The 15,299-nt window shown below is 34.6% G+C and overlaps 1 protein-coding gene across 1 annotated transcript; it reads left to right on the top strand.

The window, feature by feature from the left end:
* Positions 1–9,443: 9,443 nt before the first annotated feature.
* Positions 9,444–13,643, top strand: CXIP1 (CAX interacting protein 1). The gene is made up of 3 exons (XM_059583194.2): positions 9,444–9,757; positions 11,100–11,369; positions 13,297–13,643. The coding sequence occupies exons 1-3, from the start codon at positions 9,547–9,549 to the stop codon at positions 13,350–13,352; spliced, it is 537 nt and encodes a 178-aa protein (XP_059439177.2). The 5' UTR covers positions 9,444–9,546; the 3' UTR covers positions 13,353–13,643.
* The last annotated feature ends 1,656 nt before the right edge of the window (positions 13,644–15,299 follow it).

The raw sequence follows: 15,299 nt of genomic DNA, 5'->3' as shown, positions 1-15,299 counted from the left end.
AAGTCGCGCATCACCTCCTGCATCCTCTGCAACTCCTCAGTGCAATCTGGGGGGAGTGCAACCTTATTAGCCCGACGTGTTTTCTCTTCAATATCCTTCAACATCGCGAAAGTCTTCACATCGTGCTGTGCTCTTTCCCTCAGCCACTCAAGCAACCATGCCTGTGGTTTGGTCAGACTATCTTCCAAAGATATGGCGTCAGAGTTGCATACCTCCAAAGACAATGTAACAGAATGGTTACTGCCAAACTGAATATAGGAGAGAAAATGGAAGAGAAAGAGAGAAATAATAGAATGAATGAATGAATTGACTATTGAACTAGGTATTTCGAGGATACCTAAACCTCCTTGAGTATTCGAGGACTCCTCCTCCAAGTTCACAATGAACAATTGACTATCCAGATGCTAATTACATTCTCATACAAGCTATTTATACATCCTCCTCCAACTAACACTTCAACTAACTACCAACTAACTAAACTGTATTATAACCTTCTCAACTAACTAAACTATATTATAACACTACCTATTATAGTTATCTACAGCTAACCACTTTCTTCTAATGCCTGTTACACTACTCACCCCTTCAAAGCACCTTGCCCACAAGGTGCGCTTGAAATAAAAGCCAAGCTCCATTGGCGTAGCCTCATATACAAGCCAAGCTCAATTCCTTTGCTGGCAGCCTTTTGAGTCATATAAATGCCACGTATAACCTCATGCAGCTGCCACCAAGCCCTTCCATTGAACCACTCATCTCATGTCACGTGTCCCTGCTGCTTGATATTTATAAAACTCCTCCTTTTCTCACGCAAGCCAGCTTCAACCTCTCGTCTTCTCAGCCGCCATAGCCACTTTATTGAACAACTGGCCGTAACTTCTTCCTCCCTTCTTCTCAACCGCGCAATAATGAAATGCTTTTGCCTGGATCAAAACACCATCTAACACACCGAAGAAAGAAGACGCCATCATCTAACTTTCTTTGCGGAGTATTATCGAACAACTGCACTTCACTGCAAGAAAGCCTCCCAAAATTCGAAATTTGTTTTACTAAATCTTGCTCCCCCAAATCTTCATTCTTGAACTCTTGTTTGATCTCCACCTTCTCAGGAATCAACTGTAGCTTCTTACAATCCACGGACTCGCACCCAAAAAACCAATCTAAAGCCTCATCGTTGCTGGCCATGTTCTGGCTGAGACCGTCACAGCTTTCTACCTTTTGATCGTCGACACCCTTTAATGGAATCGGGATTTTCTGGATGTGTATGTCGTCTTCGTCTTCTTGGACAAGATTAGAGATTTTCTGGAATTGCATGTCGTCTGCATCTTCTTGTACAAAATCTTGCCCCACATCCTGGTTTCCAAATTCTGAACTGAAATTGCCCTCCATAGAACCAAAAGATAAATGTTTATCTTTCGGTTGTGACCCATTTGCCAATTCCTGGATATTTTTTATTCTATCAGCATGTTGTTCCTCCAGTTGCCTCATTTTGAGTTCATATCTCGCTTTCATATCTGCATTAATAGATTTGTACTTTTCATCAATGGCTACCAAATTAGCCTGCAACTGCCTAAATGCGTTGTCATCCGTGGAATCGAACGGCTTTGATTCCTGAATGGACTTAGTGTGAAATCCATCTCCTGCCTGAAACCCTGCACCATCTGTTGCATGAATCCTTCCTTTTGAGGTTGAGCCAAAATTGGCCTCCATAGTATCAAAAGAGGAACTTTTATCTCTCTGTTTTGGTGCCCTCTGCGATTCCTGAATGCATCTCATCACTTGTGCCAACTGTTCACTCAATAAAGCAAACTGGTCATCTTGCTTTTTCTCAAAACGATCTTGTCTTGCACTTATGAAAGCAAACTGATCATCTTGCTTCTTTTCCAGTCTTGCATTCCTCTCTTCAATATCATCCTTCAACTGCTTAAACTCCTTCCTGAACTGCACCAAATCCGCATTTTGCCCCATTGACCTAGTTTCCATGAAAAGAAAACAAATGGCTCTTGATACCACTTGTAACAGAATGGTTACTGCCAAACTGAATATAGGAGAGAAAATGGAAGAGAAAGAGAGAAATAATAGAATGAATGAATGAATTGACTATTGAACTAGGTATTTCGAGGATACCTAAACCTCCTTGAGTATTCGAGGACTCCTCCTCCAAGTTCACAATGAACAATTGACTATCCAGATGCTAATTACATTCTCATACAAGCTATTTATACATCCTCCTCCAACTAACACTTCAACTAACTACCAACTAACTAAACTGTATTATAACCTTCTCAACTAACTAAACTATATTATAACACTACCTATTATAGTTATCTACAGCTAACCACTTTCTTCTAATGCCTGTTACAGACAACCCAGATGCTTTATTAGACCCAAGAACAGCCAAATCAGACCCCTGCTAACAAGGATAAGAAGACAGAACAGAACTTGGCCCAGAGAAATCCTGCCAGAGTAAGTCCTTGACCGGAGTGGAGTTCTGATCAGCCCTGGCAGGATCAGAAAGCGGCATCGGATCCAACAAAGGAAGAATCCCAGGTGATTTAGGGATTACCGGAGAAGTCACCAGGGAAGATACCTCCAAACATTCTGCTTTTTTCCACCAACAAAAGTACAGTAGCTAGAAGTGGACCGTCTATCAGAGCGACTTCCAGCCCAATCATCATCACTAAACCAATGATAGACAAATTAGCAGCTGGCTTCTATAACAATCCTCGACCAGGGGCACCCTTTAGATAGCGCAAGATACGACAAACAGCATCAAAGTGAGGTTGTCGAGAAGCATGCATATATTGACTAACCACTCCAACAACATATGTAATGTCAGGGTGAGTCACAGTAAGATACATTAGCTTCCCAACTAGTCGGCGGTATCAACCGATATCAGTAAACAAAGCACCTTGCTCACCATCAAGTTTAATAGTAGAGCACATAGGAGTATTAACATGTCAGAGTACCCAAGATACTAGTCTCCGACAGAATATCAAGAACATATTTTTGTTGAGATAAAGAAATTCTTTGAGAAGAACGAGCAACTTCAATACCAAGAAAATAGCGAATTTGGTTTAGTAAAATTATTCTTCTACTTTAAGGTTTAGTTAGATTTTTCGCATATTTGGATTTTTGCTCTCTTTCTTTTTCTCTGTTTTTTTTTTTTTTTTTTTAATTTATTTTTTAAATCAAGCAACAACTAGAAAGAGAAAATGAACATAAAAGCTTGATTATAGTGTCATTATGAATTAATAGAGAATGGATCCTAGTATCTATTGGTGGGTCTTCTTTTTTTCTTTTGCATGATCTCACATGCATGAATAGGAAAGTAGTTAAATATAACTGGTCCTTGTTCCATTATAGTGCGTTCAAGCATGGACCCAGTAAGTTGGCTATTATAAGATTTGATGAGGAAATTTAGGAACTTAGGAGAATATGTTTTAGGACTGGCAAAACAGGTACATGGCAAATAAACAGATGCTTGTTTATCTTATGCATGAAACTATTCTTTATGATGCCGAGATAAACTTTATTATAAAAAAACATACATAAAATAAGTAAGTCGTAAACAGGTCATGATAGGTACCTATTTTGCTAGCCCTACATATGTACATGGCTGTGAATAATTGTCTTTATTATTATTATTATTATTATTGAAGTTGGTACTGCCATATTAGGTTTTCAGGTGATCCCTCTGTGTCTTATGTGGTGTATTTGGAATGAAAGGAATGCTAGATGCTTTGAGAACTCCACTAGGACCATAGAGGAATTGACTCATTTCTTCTTCTTTACTTTGTATTCCTGGACAGCCTCTTGGCTTGCTCCTATAGGGACCAGTTTCTCTGATTTCCTTTTTCATTTTTCTCCCTCTTAGGCGCTCTCTTTTATACTTCCCGTGTATGTGGGTTGCGCCCCTCTGCGCTTTTTATATCATTATTACTTATAAAAAAAAAAAATATTAGGTTTTCAGGTGGGGGACAAGAAGAATTGAGCAGATGATATTGAAAAGTATGCGCAGGGGTTTCAAAAGTACTGCATATTGCAACAGAAGGAATAAGTTTGTGTTACAAAGCTATCAAAACCGAAGTTGTGCTCAATTTTCTTATGGCTTGTGAAACTAATCCCTCCTTAAAGAGGTATGATAAAAAGGTTTGAAATGCAGCTTTCTAAATCACATTGATTTGATAACCATACTTTTCTACCCCAACTCTCTTATAAATAGGAGACTATAGGAGTCTCATGCATGTATTGTAAAAACATCAAATACATAAGAGCATAATGTAACCTTAGTACTTTATCTTATGGATGTAGGTCATAGACCTAACTAAATAAAATCTTTGTGTCTATATTATTTTTATGCACTTTTTTTTTTTTGAATTTCCGTAGTTTTATCTTTTCTTTCACTCCCTTATCTCTACTACTTAAAAATGTTGGAATGACAGTTTTTAAGGTTGTGGAAGTGGGTGCTACTTGCAATTGATTCTGTAAAATCTCTACGTTTGCAACCAAGCTTCTTGGAATAAGACTTCTAGTTGCTGTGAAAAAAAAATGGACTTTATAGTTTTAGTTTTTCCAAATGTGAGTTGATGGTGATGATATTATAGAATTGGTACTTCCTTATCAGATAGTTTTAACTTTTAGCATAGTGATTTATTTTCAATGTGTTTTTTTTATTTTTTTTATTTTTTTATTGGACTTCTAATAAATGTAAAATTCTAGATTGATATGCTTGATGGAAAATGCAAGAGATACTACTAATTTCACTTACAAGTCTTTTACAAATTCGACGTTACATTTTATGTTGCAATTTCTACATTAGCAACTTTAAAAAAGGAAAACTTTATTTATCCTCTTTGAATTGTCACCTATTTTGCAATCTCTTTTATAAAGTTTAAAATCTCTCAATTTAGTGTATCGAGCTTTTAATTTTTTTCATTGTCCCTCATCTGTTAGGATTTTCCGTTAAATCCCAACATTCCCAAAATACCTCTTTTTTTTAGAAAAAATATTTAAAATGTTTTGCAAAGATTGAGACACATGTATTTTTGCAAATACCATTAAATTTGGACCAACACATTAATCTTTGCAATTTTTTTTCTTTTTTTTGTTTTCCTAAAACAAATGGGGGTATTTTGGAAAAATTTAATGAATGGGTAAGATTGCAAACAATTGAAATATGAATACACTAAGAGCATCTCCAGCAAGAGTTTTCATTTAACTACTCAAAATACAATTTTTTTTTATTTTTTATTTTAACTACTAGTTTTTCACTACACACTCCAACAAGAACATATATTTTAACTATCTACTCTAATTAAATATTATTTTTCAGTATTATTTTATTAGCTTTTTATCATTTTCTTGTTTTCCCCATAAAAAGAGGAGAGAGAAAATATTAAAAAAATAGAAAAAAAAAGAGAAAATATAATAAAATATTATTTACAAGTTGCTACAATAACTTGTAAATATGAAAGTTCACTGTACCAATAGTCAGAAAACCTTTTATTTTAAAGTTCCTGTCAATTTATAAAAAATAATAATAATAATAATAATAATAATAAAATGTTGTAGATTTTGTAGTGTATGTAGAAATGTTCATGCTTTATTGTTGGAAGAATTTTTGGCTACCAAACTAATTCTTTCTGTGGGACACAAAATATAGGGACATTGGATGAAAGCAACGGAGATGGTAGGGGCAAAATTTTCTTACAAGCCTCCAATTTATAACATAAATGCAAATATATATGGTTCTTGCTAGCTTCTTCTTAGGCATCGATGGAAAATAAGTCTACCTATCTAAGTTAGTTATGGCATCCAAAATATGGTTCAAAATAAACCATTGTTGAAAAAATCTTTTTATTATATTGTTTCAAGGTTTTGGCCATCATGAAGAGGAATTTCAATAGTAGAAATGAGAAGCAACCAAGCAAGCGTCGTTAGAGCACTTATATTGAGCTCTTCAAATAAGAGTTAAATTTGTAGAGAAAAATTTACTTTTAAAAAAAAAAAAAAAAAAATTAGGAGAGCTACATCTTTCTCTACTTTAATTAATTTTATATTATTTTTTAATTCTTTCTTTGTTCTCGCTAGATGAGAGAGAATGAAAATGAATATATATAAGTTTAAGAAATTAAATAACTTTTACTTTTTAGCTCTTGGTATTTGGAGATAATATCTAACTAGAGTTAAATTTAAAGTAGAAAAAATAGCTTGTAAAATGGCATTTTTTTTTTGTGAATTTTCTCTTCTTAAAAAAAAAAAAAAAAAAAAAAAAAAAAAAAAAACTAATTAATGTAAAGCGCTCAATAAGAATGCTTTTATTTCTCGCTTTTAGACACTACGTACTGCTCAGATCCCATTATTGTTTTGGACAAAGATTTTTTCCAAGCTGGGTTAAAATAATTTCCTTCAACCTAATCTATAAAAGTGACATGTGTCATTTAAACATGTGAGATGCACATGTGTTTTTAATAGCAGCGACAAATTTAAAATAAATTTTATTAAAAACTCATGTGCATCTCACATATTGTTAAAAAAATAGACACATGTCACTTTTATAGATTAGGTTGAAGAAAATTTCTCCAGCCCAATTTGGAGAAAAACTACGTCCTTTATCAAATCGTTGTTTACATTTTGCCAACAAAAATTAAAAAAAAAAAAAATCCTTATCAATTTACTTTTTAAATAAATCATTATGTACAACATTTTTTTTTTTTTTAAGCCATTCTACCACATTATATTTGATCAAAAGATGGCATGTGTTCCGTTTAATTAAAAAAAACATAAATATTTAAAAATAAATTTGAGTGATTGGACTACTCCAAATTAACTAGAAGGGGCAACTAAACAATGCCCAATGGTACAAGGGGTGGTTCATCCATCCCTACTGGTCGTCTTGGGTGGCTGAAACTACTATAGGATGGTTCGTCTACCCCTCGATTTGATTGAGGGAATAACTCAACCACTCCAAAAACTTGGCGGTAATTCGACCACCTCTTAAGGTATAATGCTCTCAAATTACTTAACTTTGAGTAATGTTTGTGAGAACGCTGGCGTTCATGAACAGTGTGCAGGCCAGTGTTCATATATTATAAAATATTATTTAAACAGTAAAAATAATAATATATGAACACTGGCGTGCACACTGTTCATGCATGCCAGTGTTCTCACAAACACTACTCCTTAACTTTAAAATAACTTAAAGTGTCGCAAAGACCTTTAATATGAGTTAAAGATTCATAATTTTGGTTTTTTTTTTTTTTTTGGGGGAGGGGGTCAACTAATATCATATCATCGAATATGAATCAATCAAATGATCTAAAAAAAATAGAGAAGTGCTAGAGAGCTAAATAAATAAACCCAGAAAAATTGCCAAACTAACGTTGCAAGGGTTTTAAAATTTTTTTTTTAAAAAAAAAAATGCAATTCTCTCTCTTTTGTCAGCCACTCACGGTCTGCCACGTCAGTTTGAAAACTTTTCTGAGTTCATTTATTTGGCTCCCTAGTACTTCTTAAAAAAAATATATACCATTAAACATATTCATTGACATAACATTACTCTTTAACCCATTCCATTGAGATTTTTCGTTAATTTTTTTCAAAATTTTCAAAATACTCTTATTATTATTTTTAAATATTGCAAAGATTTTTTTTTATAAACAAAATGAAAGCCTGAATCTTTACAATTTTTATTTTATTTTTTCTAATAAAAAATATGGGTATTTAGGAATTTTGACAATATTTAAAGGAAAATTCTAATTAAATGGAGTCATTGAAAGTTTGATACCCAAATGATTTATGAATAATAAGATAATGAAAACCATTGGTTTGTAAATGCATGCATATAAAAGGCTGTGAATTAAAATGTATCATATGACATGGTACACTGATACCTACAAGATAACGGCCATGAACTTACTAATATATAGGTTAATAGTCAAATATTTACTTTTATTGTTTAGCCATGGATCCAATGGTTGTTTTGTGACTAGCACAACCATGTTTAATTGTTGGTCACCAGGACAGACGCCATTAGCTGCGTGGGACACCTAAGGTTAGACTCAATCAGTCTACTAGTGATGGACAGTATATGGCAATATCCGAGGCACCGATATTATATTACGAGTTCCTCATGACAGCGCTAACCCTGCCAAAAATGGGATAAGAACTTAGATAGACCATATGGTGTTAAATTATGACATGATTATCTAAGTATAATATACATTATATCTATATTACATCAATAACGACATTATCAAATGATGAACTATAGCCTTATATTACTACATGTGATTTATAAATATTTGAATTCGACATATAATAACTTGTACGTCATGTATATTTATACTCACTAAGTCATGGACTTACACGTGTAACTTTTTCACCTATGAAATATGTGTTGTTTTATACCTGGACTATCTTTAGATGTCGGATTCGAAATGAACCTTGAGGCAAATGCAGCTGTTTCGTGTAATGATATCGATCTAATTGACCATTTCAGACTTATTGCGAGATTAGGTTGGCTGCTTAGTACTTTAGGGTAATGTTGTAAACTAAGAGTTTTGAAGTATGCTTGTATATTATGGTTTTGTCTAGATCTTTTTATAGCGATGATATGTATAGTATAATTTCAGTTAATGTGATGTTTCTTAGTAGATGTTTTAGTTGTAATGCTTAATGTTAATAGAACGATAGAAAATCATAATGTTTATACTACTTAGTATTCTCTTTTTGAGGAGTATAGATCTCTAAGTCTTATTATTTGTGAAATGGGACTGAGAAGGGAACTACGAAGTTAATTATCAATTAATTAATTTCTCACGACATTACAAGAAGTGAGGGAGAACCATCCACTCCTCTATCTCGATGGAGTGGATAACTTCTCCTTCGAAGTGGTAAGTGGATCATGTCCTCTATGTGAATTTGCCCTATGTAACTTGAGTAGTTAATTATATGATAAAAATTATATTTCGGGTTGAAAGGAACTTGGATTGGCCCAAACTAAATGCATTTGGATTTTCCTTTCAAAAAATAAAACCAGACTGCGAACAACACCTAAAATGGGGGTTGAATAGGTATTCTCAAAATAATAAAGAATTCAAAAATTATTAACCATACAAACAATAATTAAATATATAAAAAGCAATAAATCAATCTACACAAGTAATTTGGTGACGAAGTACAATATTTTAAAAAAATTCTTTAAAAGTAAAATTATTAGATTTGTGAGATCTATTATTAAGTTATGTAAAATCTACTTAAGTGTACAAATTCATAATTAATTATAAGAGAATATGAACAAAATATAAAAAACTTATTAATACTTTTTGCATTACTATGCATGACTTCAGCAATTTTTTTTTTTTTTTCTTGTTGCAGGTGTTTATTATTATTATTATTTATTTATTTTTGTTAAATGTTAGTGTGTCTCGATTATGGTACTTCTTCACTTTCACGGCTAAACAGAAAGCACTATTCAAAGCATCATTTTGTGGCTCTCTTCGCTCGCTCTGGTCTTGGAAGAAGAGAGCAGTGAGCAGCGGAACGATGTCGTGTGTAAGGGCCTTTGAGTCAACAATAGTACCGTCATCAACCTTCTCTACCTCCGGAGTGCACAAAACAGCCCCTAACCGTCCACTCGTCCACTACCCCACTCGGCCCCTCTACACCCCACCTCTCACTTCCACCACTTCGCTTGCCAGGAACATCCTGTACGGGCCCAGTTTCAGAAGAATCGCCTCCATTCGTTGTTTCTCAGGTAACCCTCTTTTTCCTTTTTCTTTTTTTTTTTACTTGTTTATTGTAATCGTGAAACCTTTGAATTTTCTTTGATGGGTGTCATCTGATTAGGGAAAAGAACTTAATTTTAATGGGATATGGTTTAAGATGCAAGGGACAGTATGGGCTGGCAAAATTTTGGAGAAAATGATTGATGGGTTCCATGGTTGTCTTAGGTGTCGAGTAGTGTTTGTGATTTTGGTGGGTTCAATTTTACCTTCTTGGAGTTGGGATTGCAGTGACTGTTGACTCACAAGAAGAAGATTGATGGGTATCATGCATAATTTAATGCTCGCTGGTGAATCCAATTTGGATTTCAGCAGCCGCATCTGCGTTGCATCTAAGCCCCCAAACAGTAAAACCCCCTATAGATGATTGTAATCAATCTCAGGACTTGATATCTTGTCTCTTTTTGTATGTATCCTGTATACTTGGGCGATGCCCTCACATTATTTTCATAAATGTATTGCTACTTGTGGAAAAATAAATAAATGAAACCCCTGGAGCTGTAAGAATCTAGTGACAGTGTGCTTGGAATGACAATGAGTTCTGAAAGTATTCCCAATGAGCTCTGGCGTAAACAGCAGTTCCTCCTAATAGAAAAAAATAAATGAAAAAATTCTACTGTTGGTATGATGGTTATCACAAAAGGCAAACATGTCTTCCTTGTGGCTGTCATCAGTGAAAGGATCACCTGCCCCTTGGGTTTGGTATTGTCTTGACTAGCTACCAATTATGGTCTTCCCCTGCAAGCAATGCCCTTGCAGATAGAAGAGAAATCTCATAGTCAACCAAAATAGTTGGTTGTATTTTTGCACATTTGGCCTCTTGACATATTCTTTATTAGTTTAAAGACAAAATCTTGACTTGTTTTGTTATTGACCTGATAGCGAAAGGGAGGAGAAGTGGTGGTAAATGGCAGCCATGGTGATTAGTGTTTGGTAGCGGATGGCCTTTGAATTGGGAATGATAGGTATTGGAATCCAGGTGGCTTCGTTAGATGGGTGTTAGGGACAGATGGTGGAATCTGATGAGAATTTATGGATAGCACGAGTTAGATTGTGGAGGGCGTGTGTAAGGGCTTAAGTGGCTGCTTGGATGAGTGTCGTATGTCAAGTGACCTGTCTGCTTTTACATGTAGGAGTCGAGTCAGTCACAATACCCTTTCTGTCGCCAATTTCATTCATACACTCTGACAAACACCTTTCATACAATCCAATTACAACAAAATTGATACAAAATCATTTGTCTTTTGCTTTGAAACATTAACATGCTGAGAAGCCTCTCTCTTTATCTCTCTCTGTTTGTGCGTGTGTTTACAGCATTAACTCCTGAGCTAAAGACTACCTTGGATAAAGTTGTTACTTCGAGCAAAGTGGTTCTTTTTATGAAGGGAACTAAGGATTTTCCACAATGTGGATTTTCAAACACTGTGGTTCAAATATTGAGGTCTCTCAATGTACCTTTTGAAACAATCAACATACTAGAAAATGAAATGCTACGTCAAGGATTAAAGGAGTATTCCAATTGGCCTACCTTTCCTCAACTTTACATTGAAGGAGAGTTTTTTGGTGGCTGTGACATCACCGTTGGTAAGTTTATCTAGTTGTTGGAATATTTAATTTGTTCAAAATTAGTTATGCCATATCCTTTACCAAAAAAAAAAAATTCTTCTTTTTATCTTTGACACTGCATGCATAATTTTGCTATAATATTGCATAACCGTGAGAACACAATTCTTGAAGATTTTACCAAAAAAAAAAAAAAAAATCTAAATGGGTGTTGACTCACTGAGCTTTTTATTTGAAGCTTCTATCAGTCAATAATTTGTCGTTCTTTTGAGAATTATGGGACCTGAATCATTTATAAATGCATTTCTACACTGTTCAAATTACTTGGATGAAATTATTGGCATATCTCATTGTGTAATTAGTGTTTCTTGAAGTTGATAGGGGTAAAATGCAAACTTATCCAGTATATGTTTAAGAAATTTGCCTAACAGGTAGGGATAAATTTCCCTACAAATCCCTCCAAACCACTAGATGGCATATTGTAATTCAAGGCACATTTTCCCGGGCCATGTGACTTACGACTTTATAATGACTTGACAGCATTAGTGGCCGCGTCAGCTTAAATTCTATTTTCCTCTCCGTCTTTCTAAAAAGGAGTGAAAACAAAGAGACAACAAAAAGATAAAAAAGGTAAAACTTAATTGGAACCGAACCATAATCTTCTTCATTGCAAGCAGTTTTTGTAGTTGGTAGGGTGAAGCATCTGCACCTTACGAAATACCAATGGAAGCACAAACAAATCATATGAGTTTTATAATTTTTTTGGCTGTCAATAGCCATTAATGTAGGCAGGGAAGATGGAGATAATTATGGTGCTTAATGCAAGCAGGAGGAGGTTATGGGCTTCCATATATGTGCATTGTGTAGTTGTGGTGGGCCAAAGAGCTGTGCTTGCCATCACCTTGTTGCTGTGCCATCAATTGGACATACTGGTCGTTTGGCTTTTGTTATTATGAACGTGTAGGTGGGGAACTGGGGTGGTTGAACTGGGGCTTTGATTTAAGGGCGGTGGGACTGTTACTCTATGACGTGGTGGTGGTGGAGAGATTCTCACCACTCATCTGGTTAGTTACTCAACGGAATGAATGAAAGCTTAATCTTCTCTCATAGACGAATCGGTTGAGTTTTGCTCCAGTACCTGAGTTCTGCAATGTATAGACCTAGGTTCACATAATGACGCTTTGTGCTGATGTGAGGAATAAAATGAAGGTTTTAGTTATTCTGGCATCAGAGAGAGCTTCATCTATAGGTGGCTGTGGTTTCCCTAGCCTTTTCATCACTAGCTTGGATCTGTCAGACCCTTAAATCTTTGTTTAGTTCCTACTATGTTCTTTGTGCAATTCATTATTTTTCATCCTTTCACTTTTCAAGCAGTTTATGCTTGAGAATAGCTGTAGAAGCAGCTTAGTATAGTAGACCTACATACACAGACATATAATATGGGATTAAGAATTAAGATCTTCTAGAATTCTTAAGTTACTCTACCATGTAGATTTCCTCAAATCTGATATGATAATATCTGATCTTTTAATTTGAAAACAATGGTTGGGATACTAGGAAATCTGCTTGGTAGAATACTCTAGGAATCCTTGAGGACCCGATCATGGGATCAACTATGATGGGGCACAACCCTTCATCGTCACTTCTATTGGTTTGTCTGTAATTATGTAGGACATTTTTATAGATTAAGAATTCTTATACAAGGATAATAAAGTGACAATATGAGTTGAGTACTTTTTTTACTTTGACCTATACATGTAATACTATTCACTGTTCAAGTATGAACAAAGACATAAATCATTTGGCCTAAAAAATTGAAGCAAAATTTAGAACGCATCTACCCTTATGGTGTATAGATTTATTTTATATTTTAAAGAAAGAGTTGAACATATTTGTTGCTTTGTGTGCATTTCTGCAATTTTAAAAGAATTTATATCTTTTGCCGCAGAGGCATACAAGAGCGGGCAATTGCAGGAAGAACTGGAGAAGGCAATGTGTTCTTGAAGCTTTACAGGTTGTGGGCAGTATACTAGCACTCTTGACTTGTTTGGTGAGGACTGAGGTGTATTTTATAATCATCATTTTCTCCACATTTGTTTGATTATGGCGAAAACCATGTACATTGTATTAATTTGAATACAAAATAAGAATCTATGCAAACCAGTAGTATTATACGTGTATTAGTTGCATGTTTAATCCCTGTAACCGTTATTTTAAAAAAAAGTATTGGGAGAAAGATGAAAGCTAATGGACTCGTATAGGTTTGAGAACATAATAATATATACAGTTGCTTGATTTCTAAATGTGAGGAATGTTAACCTATATGGCTACCCTCCTGGAGGTAAAGCTCCTCAACTTTTTGGACCAGTTGAATCCCTTCTGCCTTATTCAATAGTAGGGCATATGAATAATTTTACAAAAGAGCTGGCTGTTACTAGGGGCGGCTACCCTTTCTTTCCTTGAAAAAAATACGTTATTTTTCCTTGAAAAAAAAAAGAAAAAGAAAAAACCAACCCCATTTATACAAAGAGAAACAACTAGATCACAAATCCTTTTGACATGGAGATATGTATTCCTCATGCTTCCCAAAATCATGGACCACCCCATTTATAACAAAGTTTAGATTGATATCTTTTTCTTTTTGCTAAATAATCATAAATGTTCATTTTGATATCATAAGACTCGCAAAACCATTTTTGTGATAGACATTGTAGGAAGAACAAGTGGAGGTCTGGCTCTATTATGGAGTGATGATTTTGATGTGAACATCCAACTCACAAGATGACATTGGTGAGACCTTTGTTACCTATTATCAAAAGCTGTTTGGGTCGTAGGCTTGGGGAGGTTTGGAAAAATGTATTTTTTTTCAATAAATAGTAGAATCCCAGATGACATGAATAATCAACTCTTGTGAGAATTTACTATGGAAGACATCGGTGGAGCTTTGAATCAGATGCCTCATCTAAAAGCTTCGGGTCTGGATGGATTTGGAACTTGTTTCTATCAGGAGAATTGGGCGTCGGTGGGGGGAGGAGGTATGTAAGGTGGTACTGTCTTTTTTAAGCTCTGGCCAGTTGAATAAATCTCTACTACCGTAAGCGAGTTCAGGCCTATCAACCTTTGTAATATCATTAATAAAATTGTAGCTAAGGTTCTAGCTAATTTGTTGGGATTATTGCATAAACGACATATGCACAACATTAAATAATTAATCACAAGCCAATGATAATGTCAGTTTAATAAAAACAAGAAAAGTAAAAACACCTACTTGGTTGTACGGACACTCTTTGGCTATTGGACAAAACTTTTCTTTTTGCTCTTCCAATGAACGTCACGTATAGCCTCGGAGATTATGAGACCTTCAAGTCTTCTCATCGATTACTGAGAATAACCGAGGGCTCTGAACTTACTCTTAGAAAATTTTAACTTATTCTTGAGAATACTCAAAAATTTAAAATTTTTAATGAATATTGAAGAACTGAAGTGTTTTGTGAGAGCTACAGGCTTCTTTTTTTTATAAGCTTAGCATAATATAAGAAATGAGAGAAATAGTTCATGTGGGACTAACATATGTATATGATGTATGCGGCTAGGAAATTAATCCTTAGCCCATTCACCTAAACCAAGTGCTTGGGTTGGGTTTTCTTAGACGCATCTCATGTACTATTATATTTCTCTCTTTCTTATGTTTTAATAATTTAAAACAAGCAACCGAATAAATAAAAAGCCTAACCTAATTAATTTACAACAGCTCGGTGGGAGACTCAAAGAAAAAAAAAAAAAAAAAAAAAAAAAAAAAAAAAAAAAAAACTAGCTTCAAATAGGCTTGTAACACTAGTCATCGCATGACTATCACAAGTTACTATTTAATTGCAATTTATCCTACTAAACGATTGTAATTGCACTATAAGCATATCAAGTCTGAATAGTTATTTCTTAATGTCCATAGAA

The sequence above is a fragment of the Corylus avellana genome, chromosome 1 (assembly GCF_965113065.1).
Source record: "Corylus avellana chromosome 1, dhCorAvel1.hap1.2, whole genome shotgun sequence".
NCBI classification, from domain to species: domain Eukaryota; kingdom Viridiplantae; phylum Streptophyta; class Magnoliopsida; order Fagales; family Betulaceae; genus Corylus; species Corylus avellana.
Note: the sequence above shows the minus strand (reverse complement) of the source record. Positions and strands in the feature narration are given on the sequence as shown.

What these genes read in the sequence shown, in the direction of transcription:
- CXIP1 (XM_059583194.2), top strand. Translation starts at nt 9,547, where the DNA reads ATGTCGTGTGTAAGGGCCTTTGAGTCAACAATAGTACCGTCATCAACC. An exon ending in CTCCATTCGTTGTTTCTCAG is followed by an intron (nt 9,758 to 11,099) that starts GTAACCCTCTTT and finishes GTGTGTTTACAG; the next exon opens with CATTAACTCCTGAGCTAAAG. An exon ending in TGGCTGTGACATCACCGTTG is followed by an intron (nt 11,370 to 13,296) that starts GTAAGTTTATCT and finishes CTTTTGCCGCAG; the next exon opens with AGGCATACAAGAGCGGGCAA.